The sequence below is a fragment of the Gavialis gangeticus genome, unplaced genomic scaffold (assembly GCF_001723915.1).
Source record: "Gavialis gangeticus isolate Ggan-Ray unplaced genomic scaffold, GavGan_comp1, whole genome shotgun sequence".
NCBI lineage: Eukaryota > Metazoa > Chordata > Crocodylia > Gavialidae > Gavialis > Gavialis gangeticus.
In genome coordinates this window covers 45,425,247-45,447,848 of record NW_017728998.1, presented here as the reverse complement: position 1 = coordinate 45,447,848, position 22,602 = coordinate 45,425,247, and the positions used below count along the sequence as shown (strand labels likewise).

Sequence of the window (22,602 nt, the reverse complement as noted above, 5' to 3'; positions counted from 1 at the left end):
CTCCAGCCTGAAGAAAAGGCTGAAAGGGGACCTGGTAGCAGCTTCTTGCTCCACTGGGGGAGTACATCAAGGGCTTGGTGAGCAACTGTTCACCAGGGTACCCGAGGGGAAAACCAAGAGTAATGGCCTCAAACTCCTGGAAGATCAATTCAGGCTCAACATTAGGAAAAACTTCTTCACAGTCAGGGTGTCCAGACTGTGGAATACACTCCCTCCAGAAGTGGTGCAATCACCTACCCTGGAAATCTTCAAGAGGAGACTAGACAGTCCCCTTGCTGGGGTCACCTGACCCCTAGTTATCTTTCCTGCTTGGTGCAGGGGGCTGGACCTGATGATCTTCCAGAAGGGACCTTGGCCTTACAATCTATGAATCTATGTCTCATCAATCTCATGAATTGCCCCAAAGCAGCAGGAAACCTCGAGGCATCTTTTTAGCAACCCCTTTACTAAATCAGTAGTGCTGCTTTATTTCTGTCTGAAAGGGGCTCCACCTTCCAGTTCCCTGGGAAAGCAGTGGGAGCCACAAATTTGTATTTGTCTTGGACCATTCCCTAGTTTACTTTTCCTTCATGGATTCCATACTAAACCTCTGCTAGCCTGAGTTCTCCTCTTTAGCACTTCTCTTGTCTCCTCATCATTTTCCAACAACACTTCATGAATTGAGAAAGAAGCTGTCGGCTTGAAAGGTAGGCATTATTCTTTGGACTGAAAAGGGAGAATTGCAATTGCAAGTCCCTGTTCTAAAAGTGGGAGGGAAGTCCACTGACCCTAGGTGCTGGAAAGGAGCATCTCAAATGAAAAAACTTGACTCTGAAATATAGTACCCATCTGTCACCTATAATTGTGTGACAGGCTAGCTGGTGGTGGCTTGGCCCGGAGGTTTTGAAAAGTTTAAAAATGATTGGCAGGGGGGATTTCCTTTTCCCCACCAATCAGACCCAGGAAAAGAAGACTTGTCCCCCCCTGCCAGGGCCAGGTAGGGAAACCAGACCTGACAGTAGACTCACCTCTCATGTCACCTGATTGGTCCTGCCAGCTACCTAGGGGGAGATAAAAAGGGCAGCACACCTGGTCCAAGGAGAGAGGATGACGTGGGACAAAGGAGAGGAGTCACAAAAAGCTGGTGAGAGCTGACCAGCGGGGTGGAGCAGTTGCCCCAGAAGAGCCCTGGAGCCGGGGAGCCACAGGAGGTGGCTCAGTTCCGGCTGTTCAGTGCACAAGCGGTGGACGGCAGATCCTCTGCTGGGACCTAAGCCCCAGTAGGGAGGATGGGAGCTCAGTGCCCAGGCAGTGTGTGGCAGAAGCCCAGTACCCCGAGTCGCAGGCAGTGGCCCAGGTATTTGACCTCCAGCAGGGAGGCTGGGAGCAGGGGTGGTGCCTAGTGGATCCCCGAGGGCCCAAAGTCCTGAGCTGCAGGTAGCAGCTCGGATTATCTGACCACCCAGCATGAGGCTGTGCAGCTCAGTGTGCAGACAGCATGTGGAGGATCCCCAAGGGACTAGAGTCTGGAGCCAGTCCAGGCATTGATAGCTCAGTAGAGTTCTTGTTCCCCACATGGGAGACCCACGTTCAATCCCAGGCCAAGGCACTAGAGGAGTGAGTTGCTAGGAAGAGGGAATCCCTGCAGGGTAGGAGGGTTCCTTGTTTTGTGAAACCCTGCGCCTCAGGCTTTGTTGTTGATTTGCCTCTGCTAGATGTATATGTGTATCTTACCTTTCTTGAATCCCCTCTTCTCTCCTAAACCCATTGCCACCCCCCCCAAATGTGTCATACCTTAACCTGGTTCTTTTCCTATTAAACCCGTATATGGTTAAGTTCCAACTGGTCTCAGCTCTATTCTATAGGGGATAGGAGGGGAGCAGCTACCCCTCCCACAGCGCACTAGCACTTGCTAAATCCCTTCAATTGGAGAGGGGGTACCTTGTCTGAGTACCAGCTGGGTTACAAATGATTTCAGTTTTGGTTCTGTTTGAGCATACAGGACAAATTATGTACATTTAATATAATCTAAGTAGGGGTCATTGTGTGATCCTTGTTTAATGTTAAATATCATTCTTGTTCACCATCTCCTTGCTTATCCTGGAGGCTGATATGAATACAGCCTGATGGGTGGGTTGGATGTACAATGGATAATGTTGGCACAACCAAATTAATGATTTTCTAGCAATCGTTCTTGTTTCAGCATTTTTCTTTGGCCAAGTTACGATTGCCACTGGCTGCAGAGTTGCAGCTGAGTAAAATGAAAGACGACATTTTTACTGAACCAGAAATTACACATCTACCCAGAACCTCTTGTTCTGGGTAGTTCAGCTCTATAATGGCATATTATCCAGGAGAAAAAACATTTCATGCAACCATTGTACAATTCAAACTTACTTTTGAACATATTATTTAAGAGTAATGTGTTACATACTGTAAAATCTATGCTTGTGTAACCTGGGCAGTACTCCAAGAGGTACCCCCTCTCCAACTGAAGGAATCAAAGCAGGTGCACAAGCGCTGTGGGAGGTGTAGGGACTCTCCTCCCCCTATACAGCAGAGCCAGACCACCAATGGGGACTTAACCATATACTTTTTAATACTGGGACTATAACAGGCATAAATCAGGAGGTATAGTGGACACTACAATGCCCCAAGGGGGCAGGATTCAACAAAGGTGAGACACTTACAATCATTGACAAAAGACAGGGTTAACAAAATATAAAATACAAACAACTGAACAAACAATACAGGTTGGTGAAATATAAAAAGGCACAAAATGCAAAATGTCAAATGAGACAGAAATATGGGGCCTTGGTACCGTACCTGGAGGGGGAGAAAGGGGGGGAACACAGTGGCCCCTTTCCACTGCAAGAAGATTTGCTTCTTGTTATCTTACTCACCCCCAAGTCACCTCAGTTGGGACTTGAACCTGGATCTCCCACATGGTAGGCAGAAACACTGCCACAAAGCCACCACTGCTTCAGCCTGCTGGGGGTCTTGACCTTCACAGAGCCCGGGCCTCACATTGAGCTGCCTGACCTCTGATTGGAGGAGCTGGACACAGAGCTGGGAACCCCTCAGGTCGCTGCTCAGATCCTTCCTGGAGCGGGGGAGCCTCTCCTGCTGGCTGCAGCTTCTCCTTGGGGATCCTGGAGCCCAGCAGGGGGCCTCTCCTACCAGCTGCATGCTGCACTGCTGAGGGTCCCACTGCTGCCTGCAGGTCCTGCTCTTTCAGACTCTTCTGGGGCAACTGCTCCTGGCTCAGCTTTGTGAAGCCCTTTCCTTGTTGTCCCTCACTGGTTTCTCCCTTGAGACAGCCCATGCTGCCCCATTTATCCCCCTCCAGGTGACCCAAGGGGCCAATCGGGACACAGGGGAGTGGTTCTCTGGGGCCTGATTGGTGTGGAAAAGGAATCCCAAGTCCTCCAATCATCTCTTACCCCTTCAAAACCCCTGGGCCAAATCATTACCAGATTGGTGAGGAAAGGGAATCCCAAGTCCTCCAATCATCTTTTGCCCTTTCAAAACCCCTGGGCAAAGTCACTAGCCCATCACACTTGTATTTAGTTGCATGTGGTAAACACACATTTTTGGTTACATGTTTCTTACCTCTAAAATAAACTGTTCCAAGAACAATTCATCTGCTGGTTGTGCTTAGTTTTATATAGAGTAAAATAATTATTCTTTCCTATCCTTCCATTAGCATTTCTTTGCATAATGGAATTGATTTCCCACTGAATATTCATTTCATGTTTAGTTGGTTATTTATATTCAAATATTGCTTTTCTTCAACAGCACATAGGGCCCATTCCTGCTCCCATTAAAGTTAATGGAAAACTCTTATTGATTCTGTCTAAGTTCTTGTATTACACTTATTACCATCTTATCATAGTATCTTCAGTACGAACAGGTTGAAGCCCTTGGGGCCCGCTCCTGCTACAGACTGAGCATCTCCTTGAAGGTATTCAAGTTAAAGGTGCTCAGCACCTCTTTGGTGCAGGCAATTAATCTGGGGCAGGTGAAAAGAAGGCTGATAGCCTCTGTAGATGGTAGGTAAAACAGAAAGGAATTTCTATGCATACTGTGTTTTCTCATTGTAGGAAGGCTGTCTCTATAACTGCAAAAAAGCTTTAGATTTTCAAGGAGATGGGGTTGTGGGATATGATCCTTTCTTTTCTTTAGCTTGAAACCACGAGAAATCATGGATGAGTCCAATAACTTCATCCAGCTACTTTAGGATTGTGTAGGTGTTAGCAATAAAAATTTAGGATTCCGGATTAGCCCAGGGATTGGCGCAACACCGCGTTCGATGAGTGACAGAAAGGCTTTATTTACTACAAGTATTTAAAATCAAGTCAAGTGAGCCCAAACTAAATCAAAGTCCAGTAATTAGCTATAAGGTGATGATTTCTCACCAAACAGGCGACAAAGAGGTGGTCTGTTTCTCTTCAATTTCTCTAGTAAGTTGGGTGCATCAGCAACTAGTGTTAGAGAGATTTCTCACTCTTGAAGCACGCATGCAGTTCGCTGTTTTACTGACTTCTTATACCCTTAGTTTAGCATCTTTAAAGCATTCTTTTAGTTGTGTAAATCAAGACAGTCCCAAGCAGTAATTGACAGGAAAAACCTGCTTATTACTGGTTATCAGAAATTTATAATTTGAATGAGTTACCTTCTTCGGTAACAAGAGGTTATCCAGTTTGAAACATATCAAGAAACTGATTAACAGCCAGGAAAAACATACTAAATCAGGACGAAACATCTATTATATATGGAGAACGTCTCTTCCTGCACATAAACACGAGTTAGTCGCAAACTGGTAATTTACCTTACTAATTAATCAAGGATAGACATTTCATATGGTTACACACTGCTTGAAATCATTCTGAATATAGCAAGCTGGAAGAGATGCTATATTATTCCTTCTTAGATGGCCTAGCCATGAACTCGCATCCTTTTGCAATATGCAGTTAGCATTATTATTCTGTATTTTAACTTTTGTGAGTAGGCCCAAGCTTAGCATGAGTTTCAGAGTCATCAGTAGGTCAGGGGTCAACAACCCCTGGCACACCTGCCGAGCATGGCACGCAAGGCCGTTTTGCTCGGCACACCACTGCCATCCCGGGCTCTAAGCTACTGCTGCCAGCCACAGAGACCGGGCTGTTCCCAGCAGGCAGCTGGGAGGCTATAAGCCCTGCTGCAAGCAGACCAGGCTCCGTGGGCCAGCTGCAACTGGGAGGCTGCACACAGCTGCTCCGGGCTCTGGCATGTCAGCACTCCAGCAACTTCCAAGGTAGACACTGTGGTTTTTTCAGTGTTTCGGCCAAGAAACGTTGCCTACCCCTGGTGTAGGTGTTTGCTAAGCCCCTTTTGTCTGGCGGTACAGAGACGTTGTTATGAATGAGAAGAATCATAGCTAGGATTCTGCCGTTTTGGGGTCAATCTTTGAGGCTTTTTTATCTTTTTTAAAGTAGCCGCATATTAAGTGTATGCCTGAACTCCAAGCAGAAGGTATCTCTGTAGCCATTGCCTGTTCATCTCACAGATTCACAGATGTTTAGGGCTGGAAGGGACCTCATTTCTCTCTCCTTTTGAACAGTGGCTCCTGAAGAGAATGCAAAGGGTCTGGAAGCTCACTCTTCCTGCTCGCTGTAGCCAATGCAAAACAGTTCAGTTTTGAGGCAGTGGAGCATTGAGGACTTATGATACACAAATACTGAGAAAGCATTACACAATGGTAGATCTCCATTCTCTGGGGAAGTGTGCTTTCTCTTATCCCTAGCTTTACTGCATCCTGAGGTTTGATCCTTTTGTTTTTTTAATCTTACAGTTTGTTAGATGACAGAGTACTTGAAGTTCTCCATAATGTCCGGGCCATTTGACATTAGTAGATCTTTAAAAAGTATTTCATGTTTGCTGTCATGTTTGCCACCAGAGTTTCTGTAGGTGTCATAACATAACACACTATTAAGAGTTTGTGTTAGTGCTAGGTGTATTCAAGCTATGCAGTCTAATAAATTGTCTGTGCCTCCCACCTTGCTGACACATTACATCAGCAATAATGCCTTATCTCTGCCACTCTTCTAGTTTGGATCCCTGCTCCTATCACTTTAAGATAACTAACCGTGGGAGAAGAACCCATCAGCTCTACTGGACAACGGAAGGCTTCCCTCCATTTCGTCAGCATAACCATGCTGTCAATAATACCAAAGGCAAAAACTCCCCCCAGAGTCCAGAGTCTCCTTCTCCTGTGTTTAAGCTTCAGCCATTAAGGATGGAACTAACACCAGGCAAGAGTATGGACATGATTTTGGAAGGCGTCTCCAATACCCCTAAGGTAAAGTACTGTATGAATGGTGCATTGTTTCAATTAGATCACTGATACAGGTATCTCTTAGGCTGCTCCCTTACCATTTATTTGACAAAATAATCAGTTTCTTTCAAGAATTGCTTTAATGCCACAAGTTACCATGGTAGCACCAGTTGCTCTTCTTGCTTGAGCATTATTAGTTGCTAAGTCTTGTCTTGTTACTATAGCTACCAAAAAATCCAAGTTTCAGACACCAGCTAGGGAAAGCTTTGACTTCTGAGGCAAGCAACAGGTTGCAGGGAGTTGTTTGCTGAACGAGACTGCAGTTCTAATATAGGCTGCTTAGAGACTGAATTTTGGGTCAAAAGGAAATAGAAAAATGCCGACTAATATATTTGGAAAAGCAAGGAATAATCCAGAGCACACAGGCCATGGGAACAAGTAATCAGAAATCCAGTCATTTGTTATCATTTTATAAATAAAATACCCATCTAGAGTCTTGCATGGACACTGTTGAAAAAAATGAAAACAGACCAATAGAGCTAAAGATCACAACGTGACATTCTGCACCCAAAGGACACTGGTAGTTCATTTCTCACTTATTTCCCATCCCATATGCCCCAGCCCTTCAGTCAGCCTCTATATCCTGGGAACAGCCTGGGAATTCAGGTAGGTCTCGTAACATGTAGTGTGCCTTTGGACTGAGTCCTATTCCCTTTTGCCCCTTTGCTCCCAGTGGAGGTACTTCTGCAGGGCTCCAATTCTGCAGGCACAGAGGGAGTAGAGGGTAATTGCCACCCTTAGTTCCCCATCTGCAACTGACAGACATAGATATTTAGATTATGTATTAGAAATCTGCATTGTTTTGTATTATCCCTGATGTCCGAGGTTTGGAAACCCCTGAAATAGTTTTGAGGAACAACAGTTAGTTGAAGCTCTGGAAAGAAGTCTTCTGTTCTACACTGGGTAGACCATGTGAAAAGAATGGGTAGCAGCTATGAAGACAGAGGGATAACCACATGGCTGTTCCTTCCCACAGCTGATCCCCAACAGTCTTTGATTTTAGTGGGGCAGGAATCATGTCCTGCTCTGTAATGCTCAAATCCAGCCTTCCAACCCTAGAAGGTTCAGTGTCTGTGCTTTCTAGATGGGCTATTTCCATGTGAAAGAAACTTTGACCTGTATTTCTCCATTGGGGCTGCTTCTAGTTAAGTTACTAGAAAGGCATTAACTGTTGGAGTGGGCCTAACACATGGAAGCAAAAAGTGATCAAAAGGCTGGAGGGAACAGCTCACAAAGGGAAGCTGAAATGGGCTCTGTCTGCACAGCTTGGTTGCATGACACCTAAATGGGACAAAACACAAAACAAATATGTGGACTATGTAAAGACAGAACATTAATTTTTGTTACTGTAGTACCACTGGAAGCAACTAGGAGCAATGGGATGGAAGAGGGGAGAACAACATTTATGGTGACAGAAAAATATCCTGACATAAGAACTGTGCAGTAGGCTCCCAAGCCAAGTGATACAATTCCCTTTCCTTGGGGCATTAAAACTTTATCAGGCAAAACATAATTAGGCAAGTAAACAAGAGGAGCCTTATTCATTTATTTTATTTATGTACCTATTTAATTTATATGCCATCTTTTTTTCTAATCTTTTCTGCCTGTTAATTTCTGTGATATTTTTGACTGAGGTTTTACTGGCATCAGGATTTTTTAAACACCTATTTTCTTTACTACAGCATCTCTTAAAAATGGCTCCCTACAATTTGATTTAAATGCTATGTTAGCAAGGGGGCATATCATAAAGATTTTCACATGAGCAAGTAATTGTTGTCAACAACACATAACTGGCAAGTGCCATTTGTACTTGCAGAATATATGATATTATAGAAATGCTGCTTTTGAATAAACAGAACACAGTATAATGGTATAAAGAAACAAGGGGATTTTATAGATAAATGCTTATTTTTTCTACCTATAGTACATAGCACCCAGGGATTATCAAGACAGGTGACAGAGTTACATTCATGAAATAAAATGAATTTGTATCAGTGGCCAGTGAAAGCAGTATGGATCTGTTTGCATGATACTGATGATGGGCTATGACACTTTCACGTACAGGTAGTAAAGGAACGGTTGATATGCCATGCCATTATAGGGAAGCAGTCTGGAAAGGAGCGGATAATGACAGTGGATGTCACATGTGAATTCATTGCACCTGTTCTGCACCTCTCCTCCAAAGAAATCACTTTTCGAGTAGAGAAGGTAAGCCCTTTGCCAGCCATTCAATAGATAGCCAGCCAGCTGCATATTTAAATGGTTACGATACATGTGCCTATTTATTCGTGTGTGTGTGTGTGTGTGTACACATATGTATGTATGTGAAGACTCCAATGATGGTAGCTAGATAAACAGAATTCACTCCATTACACACTTACTAAAACTGAGTCAGAGTACTTAAGTGATTGACTCAAGGCCACATGGGAAGTAATAGAGGATGTATAATCATATGGTACGTAATAAATATTTTGTCAGCTTTAGTGTGCAGCAGTCACTTTTCCTGCAGGGATGAAGCCATAAGCAGATCATCCTGAATGAGTACTAATAAAACTATTGTACAATCCCATTGTGAGAGCTCTCTGTAACTATCTTAGAAAAGCTTTAGGGACTTTTTAAATGCTGCTGGGACTCTTTTTGTTTTCTTTCAATTATAAAGCTGGTTGCTGTAGTTGCGTGAGCCTGTCTGTACAAACTCATGACTACTAGGCCTGTGTGAAGCAGCTAGTATTCGCTTCAGGTTCAGATTCGGCCGATTCAGGGGACAGTGATTTGATTTGGTCATTCGAATCATTGTCTCAATTTGATTCAGCTGAATCTGATTCAGAGATTTGGCTACTGCCAAATCACTGAATCATCCAGGCCAGGCCCATCCCCTGCCCTTCTCCCAGCCCAGCAGTGGCTGCCCCAGCTCCCAGCACTTGTTAAAAAAAAAAGCCCCGACTCAGTGGGTGCTGCTGGGCAAGGGACGCTCGACTGCCCTACGCTGCATGGGGGGCTCTTCATGAGTCCCCTGACCCTTCTCCTCGCTCTCGCAGCCCCCCTATGGGTGCCCTGCCCTGACCAGCTCCAGCCCTTTAAGGAAACAAAAAACCCCCAAAAACCCTTGACTCACTGCTCTTGCCAGTGGGGGTGGTCCGCACTGCCCCACACTGCCCTGTGCCACATGGGGGGCTCTGCACGAGTCCCCAAAGCCCCAAAGCCACAGCAGGAGTGCTGAGTCCCCAGGGCTTTTCTTGGTTTTTTTTTTCTTAAAGGGCCAGAACTGGCCCAGGCAAGGCACCCATGTGGGGGCTGGAGGAATGGGGGGGGCCGTGGAGGTTCCTGCAGAGTGGGGTAGGGGTCCCCCCATTGGTCCTATCCCCCGGCCCCTCCTTCCCCACCCCTAGTACTTACCAGCTGGGAGTCGGGGGACTGCCCAAATCATCAGAGCTCTCCAAATCTTTTCCAAAGATTTGAAGAGCTTTGAATCAATTCAGACCTTTAAATTGGTCCCCTGATTCAATTTGGATTCAGAGATTTGGCCACCAAATTGGGCTGAATCTCCTCCAAATTAAATCACCACCCGAAGCTTTGCACAGCCCTAATGTACCTCTAGAACATACCTGTCCTATGTCTAAAGTTATCATGTCATTAAAGTTCCTTATACCAGCCCCTTGCAACACAAGGACAAAGTTCTAGTCCTTGTCCTTCAGTGGAGCTACAGCAAGCTAAGAATTTGCCCCTGGAGAATCATGCTGACAAAAGAAAATGCTTCCCCTTTGCTTTCCACACCGGCATTTTTGCTAGAGAGTTAACAAATCTTTGTTCTTGCACTTGCAGTTTCTCCCTTGGTTCTGGGGAACTGAAAACATTCCCAAGCAGCAGTTGTGGCAGGAAATTGAACTCATACACACAGCAGTTCACTCCCACTCATCCCTAGATCCAGGTTCCTACATCTTCTTTCCCTATCCTGCAAGGGTCTGGAGATGGGAAACAATTTACTTGCCCCATGTCTACATGTTCAGTTTGATTCCCTAATTCCCTGGTGCCTGTATTGTTGCAGAACTGTAGCTCTGTTCTGTCATGTGTACAAGCAAGTTGTTAGGACTGTATGGTCAGATGGAATTAGGAACCTCCTGGTTATCCCTGCTGTCTCCCTGCATTCTGTTTGATGCCATGTTCTCTGGTTTATTGAGTGTAATGACACTAGAGTGGTTAGAGATAAATACGTTTAGAAGCTGTTTCCCAAACACAGTCTACTTTTATATACACCCTTCAGAACTCTCGTAGAAACTCCAAATTTGAGTGACAACTAGTAGGCTAAAATGGGGACCAGCAGACAATTTATCATTATAGCAAAGGGGCCTGACCTGTGCAGGATCATAGCCAACTGTGCATGCAAGGCACATTTTAAAGCTAATACCAAGCGAACAAAATCTCTCCATTACAGGCTAAGTCTTGTTCACCTTACTCATGCAAGTAGCTCCATTAACTTTAATGGGAACAGTCAGCTCAGAAAGGTTGGCAGGTTTTACTCTATGAATAAAACCCCCCTTTGTCTCTTAAAAGAAAGATGCATTTCTATTGGTTAAAACAGGGCTGCTTGCCAGCCATGTGCAATCTGTGAGGGGTTAATCTGTGACCCCCGGGCTCCTATCCAGCTGTCTTTCCTCCTGTCATCAACAGCAGCAGACAGGCTGTCTGGGCTTCCCTTTCACAGCCTCTGTTTCCTGCACCTGGCTCAGGAGGTATGTAGTGTGGCACAATGCAACCTGCAGTGCTGGAAGAGCCTGTGGCACAATGCAATGGGGAAGACCACAGCTGGTGAGCTCAGGGGTGGAGTTCCCCACTTAATGCAGCAGTGAGGGGCCTGCAAATGTGTGCAGTGAGGCAGTTGAGGATGTTGCCTATTCACACTGTGTAGGGTTGTACATGCAGTGGCAACCTGGGTGCCTTTGGCTCTCACTGTTGTGGCCTGTACAGTATGTGGCCCCCAGCCACTTAGAAGTTAGACTGCCCTGCGTTATAGGTCTGGATTGCCTTTCCTCTTCTGCCAGTTCATTTCCCATGTGGTCTTGGTTAAGTTACTTCAGATCTTTGTGCTTTTGTTTTCTCATCTGTGAAATGGGGATAATAATCCTTTCTGATGAATGAGATTGTTTCCTGGTTTGTAACACAAGTGTATTTGAGATCCTGAGGCGAACGGTGTAAAGGGTACACTAACGGTAGATAGGGCTTGGCTGACAGTTTTCAAGTTTTGACATTTTTCTGTAAAAAAATTTTAAATGTATCCAAAAAAGGAAAGGAAATGACAAAATGGTCATAAAAAAAACTGCTCCCTTGATTTTTGCCCAATGATATGGCTGGGCAGAATACTTTGAAAGTTGCTGGTATTTCAAATTACAACATACTGAAAGCCAGGGTGGGGAAGGGGACGACTACCTTTCTTTCTTCCTTCTGCATTTTTGGAAATGCAAAACTATGCTCTGCTTTGTTTGAAAAATGTGCTTTCCTTTCCTAACATTGCCACCATTGTCACATCCATCAAAAGCTTTTGTGGAACACTTGATTTTGCTAATACCATGATGCTGCTGTGTTTCAGTGAAAAAGCAAAAGTACTCTTACACGATTTTGTCTCAGCTGCTATCCTGCAGCACAGTTGTCCTAGTGGGCATTCACTTTTCACTTTTCTTTGGATTTCTTTTTATTTTCCTTTCTTACTCAGCTTTTCATTTTTGCAGCACCCCAGTGATGTTCTGACTCCACAGTTTGAACCTCTGATCTTAAAGAACATTTCCTCTCTGCCACTCAATGCCCTTTTGTCTGTACGAGAACCCTTTTTCCTCTGTGATATGGGCCATCAAATGCTGCCTGCAGAGGCGCAGGTAAGTAGGCAGTAGGTTTTGTGCAAGGCCCCTTCACACTTTTCATTGTGTCTGAGTGGTCAACACCCATATGCAGGTTTCTCAGATGGTGGCTCACCAATATATTGGGCTGTGTTAAATCTGTATGTATAGCAATCTATTGAATTAAATGAAAATGAAGAGCATTCCCTCTGGCACCTTTCTGATAGTGGTACTTTCTGAAAGGGAAGAAGTGCCTGACTCACACTCATTATTAAGATGCTGCAAGCACTGAGACAAATTCTGCTCTTAGCTTCATTTCTGTAACAAGAAGAAACTCCACTACTGTCAGTGGAGTGACAGTGCAGTGGGAAATAAACAGCGTAGGTAAAATCAGAATCGGGTCCACTGTCTCATCACCCTGACCTTGGTCTCGCATAAAATCTCTACATCATTTCCCTGGAACAAAATTTTCATTCAGTTAGGAATGAACCTGAAGTGTTGGCATCTCTAAGACGTGAAGTTTTGCAGAACTAATCTGAATGCATGAATTTATTTCTTGCAATTAAATCCACATCTCCCCCCACACTCAAAAGACAGTTCTGTTACAAAATCAGACGTGAAGGGGAGTATATTAGTGATAGAGGAACTACCCCGTAGGACCTTGGACTTTACAGTTACCACTTTGTTGCAAAGAATAGCCATTTGTAATATAAGAGTGAGCACAGGAATGTAGTCACTCCTATCTTTCTGCTCCAGAAACACAGATCCTTATGTGTGAGGTACTGGAGATGTTCCATTAGTTAATAACTATGCAAGACTTAATGACACATAGTGGAGCCATTGTGATTATACACAGTGGAGAGGAATAATAACAAATATACTATAGCCAGTTTACAATATGCTGTCTGGATTTTTTTTGTTCCCTCTTCACCTCTTTATTTCAGTCTAAAGCTACATAGACCACAGATATAGTAACATTTTGGGTAATCATATTTTTGAGCCCATAACATTTGGGGCATTCAAAACTACTTTCTCCATCCCTGCTGTACTGATTCAGTGTAGGGAAAAGTGTGTATGACTCAAAGGTGATGTGAGACACAAGCAGTTTGGTGCTAATCAGAGAAGCACTTAAACATAGATGGCCGATCTGAGATACTTTTGTTTCATGATTTCATCACACTAAGCACTAAACATTATTGCAACAATGACTAGTCTTTGTGTCCCAATGCAGCCCATGAAGCTGGTGACTGGTGAGGAACAGCATCTTTCCATCAGGTTTGATCCTGCCTACAAAGATGATCGGAACAGCCGGGTAGCAGAGGAGGTCTTGTTTATTAAATTCCTGGAGCATCCTCATGAGGAGCAGGTCAGCCTTCGAGGAGAAGTACACTTCCCAAATCTCCATTTCCAGACCATAGACTTGGATTTTGGCTGTATCTTGAATGACACTGAAGTCATGCGTTACATTGAAATGACCAATTACAGCCCACTTCTTGTCAAGTATCGCTGGTCCTTCCTGACAGATGACCATGGGAACCAGATAAGGTACTTTCACCATTGGCCTTGGAGCTCACCTCCCTCTTATTTTGAAGTTTGTTCCTTTGTGCTGACGAAGGCTGTTTTTGTGGAGCTTGACAAATAGATTTACACCCTCTCTGTTTGGAAATAGCTCCCCACTTATTCTACTTTGACAGTGTGGGTATTTGAATGGGCAGACGGGGTTACCTTCACTGCCATGGAAGCCAGATGAGGTGCATTAGGAAGGCAATATCCATCCTATCAAAGTAGGGCCAGGACAGGAGTTTTCAGCCCAACACATTGCAACAGGTACTTTAACCTGTGGCCTGGAATTGCAGCTGCAACCATTTCATACTAGCTGTCCTGATACTAATGGTGCAGAGGTCCAATTTTACAGCTGCTCCTCACTCAACTCCCAGGTACTGAGGATGTAAGCATTCCACACATCACATCTGAACAGTTATTAGGCAAAATCTAATGAAATGGTGAGTTCTCTTGCAGATTTAGCCTGAGGTGTTAATGGTCCTTATAGTGAGTAGTGTCAGTTCATTCATACTAAAGGGATCAGAGCTTATGTGGGTCTTGAAACCCAAAGAACATGAATGGGTACAATCTGGTAGCATAGTATTTGGAGCACATCCATAAAACAGCAGTTCTTTGTAGCTGGTTCTGTTGCATAATACAAAAGTAAAGTTTGGGCAGTTGTTCTAATTACAGTAGCAAATGGTTTTTTCCATAATGCCCCAGGAAATCTAACAGACTTAACTACTGTGTATTGATGCACTGCCTGTCTAAATAACGCAGGCCATCAATAAACAATTTCATTTAGGCAACTGGGATCTGGCCCAGAGGAGAGCCCTATTGGGAACTGGAGGGGAGCAGACAAGGATACTTGGACAGTTTGGAAAGAAAACTCAAGCACTAGAGTAACTCGTTAAGGACTGGTTCTGCAAAGCATCTGTTTGGAGGGGCTTAACACCATTCACTTCTGTGAAAGTTCATAGGAGTTAGAGGCACTTAGCACCTTGCCGAGTGAGGCCTTAAAGGATCTGAGAATGTGCAGAGACAGAAGGCCAGCTAGCAAGGTGGAGTGGGGAGAGGGACAGCTGGGCCATAATATCACTGCTTGGAGACTCCAGTCAGCTCCTGGTAAATTAGATTAGGGTTTAATTACAAGCTAAAGAAAGGATCCAATTTTGATTATAGAACAATGGTTATATTTTATAATAACAGAGAAACAAGCATATTACAGTGAAGCCTGCATGGAATTAATTTTCTCTGGGACTAGTCCCTGGCTGGATGCCAATTTATTATTCTTATGATTTTTTACGTCTCTTAAAATTTTATGGACACTTAAACACCGAATCAGTTTTTATATTTCAGTTATCTTATTTCCATTTAAATTGGCTATATTGGGTCTGAATCTACTAGTGCCTATACCCTAGTGCATTCAGATCTCATTGATGCTCATGTTAATGGGGGATCCTGGGTACCTAACAGAATAGGACCCTTTGCTTCAAAGGGCTCTGGCATTTTCCCTTTTCTTGTTTGTTAGTGTTATGGACATTACGACAGTTCTCTCTTCTGTTGTGCATGTTAATTAAGAAGTAATGTACTCTCTATGGGTCCCTCAGCAGACACCACATGATTCTCTATGGCAGAGCTGGGAAATGAAGCCAGTCTCCAAGCTATTAACACCTCAAATTATTCATTAAGTGGCCAGTATGAGAGCAGCATGTCAGATAATATTTTTGGTCTGCATTTAACACTATTGTACCTTGTAAATAATCAGGTGAAACTAACTCAACCTGACATTGCGGCAGTTTAACATCAGGTTCTTGGAAGTGAGATTGATTGTAGTTTAACCATCCATCCATCCATCTACATGCCTGCTGCTCATCATCACAGAATCTCAATGTCATCCAGATTAACATACTCATTATGGCTGGGAAAGAAGACCACACCCAGATTTTTCTTCTATTCATTTGTTTCTTCCCATTTATTTTTCTTCTGTTTCCGTCTCATCACTTGCCTCTCTGTTGCTACTCTGGACAGAACCACAGATAAGCAGCACACTCCAGATCATTCCCATGTGATTAGCTAGTTTATATCTCCTCCTCCATCTTTGCTAGTTCATCTATCTCTCTGTTACAAAGTCTAGCTCCTCTTGTTCTGTACATGTATACAGGGGTGTGCGAAGTGGGCCCTATTCGATTCAGATTCAGCCCAAATCAGGGTCACTGATTTGATTTGTTGATTCGGATCACTGTCCCTGATTCAATTCAGCCGAATCTGAATCTGAAGATTCAATGCTGATTCAGAGAATTAGCGATTTGGACATAAACACAGGTTTAAATGTTTTTTCTACAAACTTCGAGGTACCAGCATGGCTTGTGATCGCTGTAATGCTGGAGTGCATGGAACTTCCCACAGGAGTGCGGGGGACCCTCCACGTGCTCAGTGGCAAACCCGGAAGTGGACTGGAAGTATTTCCGGGTCTGCCAGGGAGTGCGCTGGGGGGCCTCCCCACACATTCCTGGCTCGGCGATTGGCCATGGGGGGACCTCCGCGTGCCCCCCCAGACCCAGGAGACACCAGTTGCTGAGCTGGGGGAGTACAGGGGAGCCCTTCAGCGTGCTCCCCAGTGGACCTGGAAGTGAGCTGGAAGTGCTTCTGATCCACTTCTGAGTCTGCTGCCAAGCGCACTGGGGAGCCCCTGTGCTTCTGTAGGACACTCCATGTGCCCCAGCATCGCAGCATTCACAAACTGCCTGCTACCTAGAGGTATGTAGAAAAAACATTTAACGCTGTGTCTATGTCCAAATCACTGAATCTTTCCGAATCTCTCCGAATTGATTTGGAGAGTTCTGATTAGACTCGGAGAGATTGAAGGGTCCTCTGATTCAATTCAGATTCAGAAATTCAGCCACCAAATCGGGTCAGATCTCCACTGAATCAAGTCAAGGACCGAAGCTTCGCACAGCCCTACCTGTATACTTGTAGATGGGCCTGAAGCAAAACCCCTTAAACTTTGTGCTAGTTTAGCTTGAGGCCCAGGCATTGCAGTAACCCACATCGTATATTGAAATGAACCTCAGAAGCATGCACCACTGAACTTTATAGGACAGTGGATTTACATCCAAATGCAAACTTGTGTCATATTTTTTCTTCTAAAGCATGTCATACCCTTTTCTTGGCTGTGTACAGGTAATTGGTTTTCTGGTTTGCTTGTCCATACTTCCAGAGAAAGATGACAAACACCCAACCTACCCATAAGTGTTTGGAATCTTTTATCTATTTTAGAAATAAAATTAAAAAATTGAAAATGATTTTCTTCTAAACAACTGGCTATGGACACCTATACACATGCCAGACGTCTGCTCCAACACCTGCTAATTAGCACGTGTCAGAGCAGACCCAATTAACTGAGTCTGCTGGAGTGTGCTAATTAACATGCTCCAGCAGCTTCCACATCAGGTCTGTTCAGTATCCCTGCACTTCAAATGGCAGTGGAGGCACTTGAACTAAAGTTCATTGAATGAGCTTTAGTTCAAGTGTCCCCGCCACCATTTTGAAGCGCAAGACGCTGAATACATGAGACATTGTGGGCAGTTTAATTAAAACTGCTCTCGGAGCCGCTCTAATTAAATTGCCCCTCCCCCCAGACCCCTAGCACATGTATAGGTGCCTGCTATGTCTGCAACTAGACGATAACTGAAAGGGCAAGCCATGGCCTCAACCTTCTTCTGATCACAGCTGTTCTGTTCCTCAGATTTATTCTTGCTCCAGTCCTTTTGTCCTTGTCTCCAATTCCTTCTTGCCTGAGTAAGAGAGAAATTCAATGTTTTCTACACTGGGGTCAGAGCAAAGAGGAGTCACCTAGTCTATGTTACAGCAGAATGGGTCTGTATCTCCATGCACAAGGCTAACCCTGTCACAATACTGCAAATAAAATTTATGTACTTTGCTCACCTGATGTTCTCGAGAATATGAACCCATTAAATAGAGGTTATTCTTACTGGAAGTACCTGTGGGCCTGATCCAATATTCACTTCAGTTCTGGGTTTGCTGTGTTAAACACACAGAGTTGAACAATGCCAGTCTTCCCTTTCTGCCTGGGATTTTTATTTTAACAGACTGACTTTTTCTCTCCCTGTTTTGGGGGTGGGTTGTTCTTGTGACAGTAACCATTTCTAGTAGCTCCCCTTTCTATTCCCATATGCATCCTGGTATGTTGCCTTATATGGACCCTGCAAGCCAGATTTCAACAGTGTTTCTGGTAGGGCTGTGCAAAGCTTCAGTCCCTGATTCAATTCTGCAGGGAATCAGCCCGATTCGGTGGCCAAATCTCCAAATCGAATCAGAGGACCCTTTAATCTTTCCAAATCAAATTGGAATCTTCTAAATTGATTTGGAGAGATTTGGAAAGATTCAGAGATTTGGACATAGACATGGCTTTAAATGTTTTTTCTACATATCTCTAGGTAGTAGGTGGCTTGTGAATGCTGCAATGCTGGGGTGCATGGAGTGTCCCACAGGAGCATGGGGGGCTCCTCCAGCGTGCTGCCCAGCAGACCTGAAGTGGACCAGAAGTACTTCTGGTCCACTTCCAGGTTCACCACCGAGCACATGGAGGGCCCCCTGCACTCCTGTGGGATGCTCCACACGCCTCAGCATCGCAGCATTCACGAGCTGCGCCTGGTACATCAAGGTATGTAGAAAAAGCTTTTAAAGCTGTGTCTGAATCGCTGATTCTCTGAATCAGCATTGAATCTTCAGTTTCATATTTCACCAAATCAAATCAGGGATGGTGATCGGAATCAATTAATCGAATCACTGTCCCTGTTTTGGGCCAAATCCAAATTGAATAGGGCCTACTTCGCACATCCCTATTTTCTGGCATGAATTCTTTGTTTCTTTGTATTTTTATTTGTTATTCTGAAAAAATAATTTAAATGGAAAAAAATATATTCAATGAAAAACACTACAGAGAAAATATCCAATGGTTGATATACTGTCAGCCACTAAATAAGAGAACTATTAGCCCAGGCAGAAGTAATATACATTGGAATGATATTTATATATAGTAACTCTGATGCTGGAGTGCCTCAGACCAAATGAAAAATATACAAAATCCTTCTCCAACTCCTTCCTCCCCCACTACTGTCATTTGTTATTACCTGCTGTGTTATGTCTTACTTATCAAAGCTCCTTGGGGCAGGAATGTTCTGTGTCTGATTAGCCCCATGGATACTTCTTGTCCTGCATAAAGGAGGCTGGTAATAAGGGGGATGCAAGCAAAAGAATGCAGATACAACTTCTGGCATAAATGTGAGAATCCATTCTCTAGCTGTGTTTGTCTCTCATGTCAATGGAGGAACAGTTTGGTGGATTCATGTGATAGGAAAATGGTCTCTCATTTCATATAGTTGGAGCTTCTTCCTGTAACTAAGATCCTGAGCTTCAGTCAGCCTTTATTTCTGACATGCCAGTCTGAATATCATGAATGTCAAGAGAAAAGAACAGGTTCTGTCTCATGAGTATCTCAGTGCTTGTGGACAGATATTAGGGAACTTGAGAAGGTGTCATTAAATAGAACATACGGACAGAGAGTGAGTCTCTTTGATACTGGTTTCCCTAGACAAGATTAAAAATAAATAAAATATGAGTGTCTAAAAAGGAATTGTAGCCAGGAGCTGGTAAACATATGTAGCTGCCAAGTTCATATTAAAAATATAAACCTAGATAGCTCAGTATAAGGAGGTGGTACTGAAGCAGACAGAGGGGGAGGGTTTATGATCTTTCTTCACTGTGTATGCAAGCCTCCATCTTTGTATTTGGCTTCATCTACCTGATGAGATCAGAGCACGATATAACCTTTCTTCCTTCCTCCCCACTACTTTGCTGCTCTCTCCACAACTAGATGTTATAGTTTGCCAGCCACAAACTGATCGCTGCCCCTCCTATTTGAGTCTCCAGGAATATAGTTCATGAGTTTTCAGCAAACTCACTTTCTATGTGCTGTGGGATAAATTATTTTCTCAATCACATTGGTGCAAATCTGGAGTAATTGAATGGGATAAAAGATGTAATATATATAAAAGAGATCAAGATCCTCAGAGTAGTTATGGTGGAGTCTGAAGTTTGGGAGTGCCTTTGAATGTCTTATTTGGGTTTTCTGGGGCTGAGAGTATGCTAGTGATAATGTTCTTCTCGTTCAGATGAGAGTGACTTATACAGGGTTTTTACACCCACTATGGGCTGAGTGGAAAGCAGTCCCACTGAGTGAAGAGAGAAATTAAATTAGAACAAAAGGTGGAGGGTTGGAGGAAAAGCAAAGCTCTGATTAAATGACCTGCAACTCCCATATAGGCTATACAACTGATTGTCCTCTTGGTCACTGTACTGTACCACCAGGTGCAATGGGAAATTCAAAGGTAAAACACTTACTGCGATGCACAAACACTACCTGTGGTCTACAGTTAGCTGATGGCACTGACCCACTTCTCTTCCCACCATCCCTCCCTCTCCCCTCCCCCCCGCCCCTTTTTTTAGACGCTCAAAAGGCAATGGCTGTGATGCTACCTTGTGATGGATGGTGTCTTTTCTCCATTCTTGTGCCAGTTTTACTGCAAACTCTACAAATGATATTCAGCTAGCTGAGCCAGAGAGAATTAGACCTCTCTTTGCTTTCTGAATAATTGTCTTAATGAATACTTTATATCTGAAACTACAGTGCATTTCCTTTGCAAACAGAAATTTCTCCTGTGTAAATGCCATTATCCCTGTATTATGGAAATGGCTATTACTTTAATTCTCTTTTTACATAATGCTGAAATTTGATTGTGCTCTGTATCATTTCAGCTGTGATAATGTTATTGACTGTTTATGAAACAATGTTCAGTTCAGCTTTTGGGAACAGCATGCTCTTCTATCCATCATGACTGAGCCCAGGCAGTGACATCGATTTAGGAATCAGTGCTGTCTCTTTCACGTCTTGTTTCTCTGTGAACTAAGCAGAGGAGCTGTCAGATGAAATCTCAGCGGCAGGAGGTGGTATTTGCTTCTCTTTGTCCATTGACTTTCTGCTGTCATGTGCAACAATGATAATTAAAGTGTCATAATTTTCCAGCCCTGCTGTATCTTAGTTTTCCAAATTGTTTGTCTCACACCTTATCTAACCAGAGTCTCCTGTGCCAGAATTGTACTGCAAATTGATTATTTGGGAAGTTACCTAGATCCACCAGCATCATTTTGTCTAAGAATATTGTTCCATCCAATATTATTTTTCTTCCATTTATTATTGAGAATGAGCATAAGGTCTAAGTGTCCCTAAGACATTGGAGCTGAATTTAAGCCAGAAGATTTGAATCTAGGTTACACTTGAGAGGGCAGGGGGTTGCACCTGAGACTCTGGTTGTTATGCCCTTGATTCAAAGACTAGAGACATAAAGAAATGAATAGTTCTGTGAGTGCAAAGGCAGAGTGCCCCTGACAGCCCCTGACAGTACAAAGGCAGAGTGCCCCTACATTCAGGGGTCCTGAAATTACAGGCCATCCAAACACTGCCTTAGCTCAACCCAGTTAGCTTCTAAGAACAGACAGCAGCGTAGCAAAGGTGCGACAGCCCCACATCTTTATACATTAATAGTTATTGATTTCTGTTTGAGATGGGCTCAGGAATCTTATGCATCAGGTGTTCTCCTTGGGTCATCACCAGGGATCCAGGTTTTTCTGTTCACCATGGAAAAACTCAGATTTTCTCATTTTAAGGAGAAAAATGTAGATTTTTCTCCTTCAAAGAAGAAAAATGCAGGATACGGGGTTTCCCTTTCCAGCCTGCTAGGGGCTGGGAGGAGCGGGAGGAGGGTGATCACTCAGGCAGAGGGTGCCATGTGCATGTGCATGCATGGGCACACACATGCGTGTGGAAGTCAGGTAGCCTGGAAAGCAGCTCCCACAGCTTCCTGCAGATAAGTCTGTGGTGGGTGGGGAGATTGAGGCCCCCATAGTGAGGGAGGGAGGGAGTTGGGCAGAGCTGGGGCTGGGCTGGGGGCATTGTCCAGCCGGAGTGGTGTATGGGGCCTGGGGCTGGGGTGGAAATGCATGGCCACAGGGCCTGGGCAGGAAGCAAGATGGAGCTGTGGACAGCTTGTCCAGGGGGTGGCGGGGGAGTTGGTGGCTCCCCGCTACTGTGTGCACTCCTGGGAAGGACCATGGGGGTCACTAGTCAAAGGTGTCAGGGGGGACACTGATTTTCCATGATAAAAAACCCAAAATGAAATGCCAAAATTGATAGGTATTTAGAATGTATTTTATTATAGTGATTGAGGCACTGGTTCCAAATTGCTTTAAAATTGTAAATATATCGATAAAACATTGTGTTCAGCTGATACCTATAGTGATGATTCATTTTAATCATGGAAAATGCAGATTTTAGGGTTTTTAATCAGAGAATTTGCCATTTTTTTAAATGAAGAAAACCAGGATCCCTGCTCATCACGCAAAGTAAAGCTAGTACTTTTCTGACTTACTTCCTTGAACATTGCCATTGTTCATCCTTGGCATTTGGCTAATGGGAAAATATTTCCTGCATCACATGCATTTGTTTGCAATGGGTTTGTATAGTGCTTTCAGATCCTTTGCATCCCAATAAGTGTTTTTAGTCAGCTGAGGACAACTCTGCACTCTGAGAGCACTTTCCCAAAATGTATTAATGCAGTTCCCACTCAAAAGTGATCTACAAGGTGTGTACTGGAGCTGAGCTACCCATGTAAATGAATAAAGAAGCAGGAGATGGTTAGCTTACAACAGAAGTAGTGCTCAAATTTACTCCAAAAACCATGTAGCCTTAGGCAGAGTCCAAATAGAGATGAGTAATGAGGGAATTGGCAGCATAAG

General features: G+C 43.9%; 1 protein-coding gene across 2 annotated transcripts in view; it reads left to right on the top strand.

Moving 5' to 3' along the window:
- The window catches only part of HYDIN (HYDIN, axonemal central pair apparatus protein), a 533,466-nt gene that overhangs the window by 309,887 nt on the left and 200,977 nt on the right, over window positions 1-22,602 (top strand). For both annotated transcript variants that reach the window (XM_019505831.1, XM_019505830.1), the window contains exons 19-22: window positions 6,070-6,319; window positions 8,420-8,563; window positions 12,079-12,222; window positions 13,415-13,728. In XM_019505831.1, coding sequence (XP_019361376.1) covers window positions 6,070-6,319; window positions 8,420-8,563; window positions 12,079-12,222; window positions 13,415-13,728 — 852 coding nt within the window. The remainder of the gene's footprint in view (window positions 1-6,069; window positions 6,320-8,419; window positions 8,564-12,078; window positions 12,223-13,414; window positions 13,729-22,602) is intronic.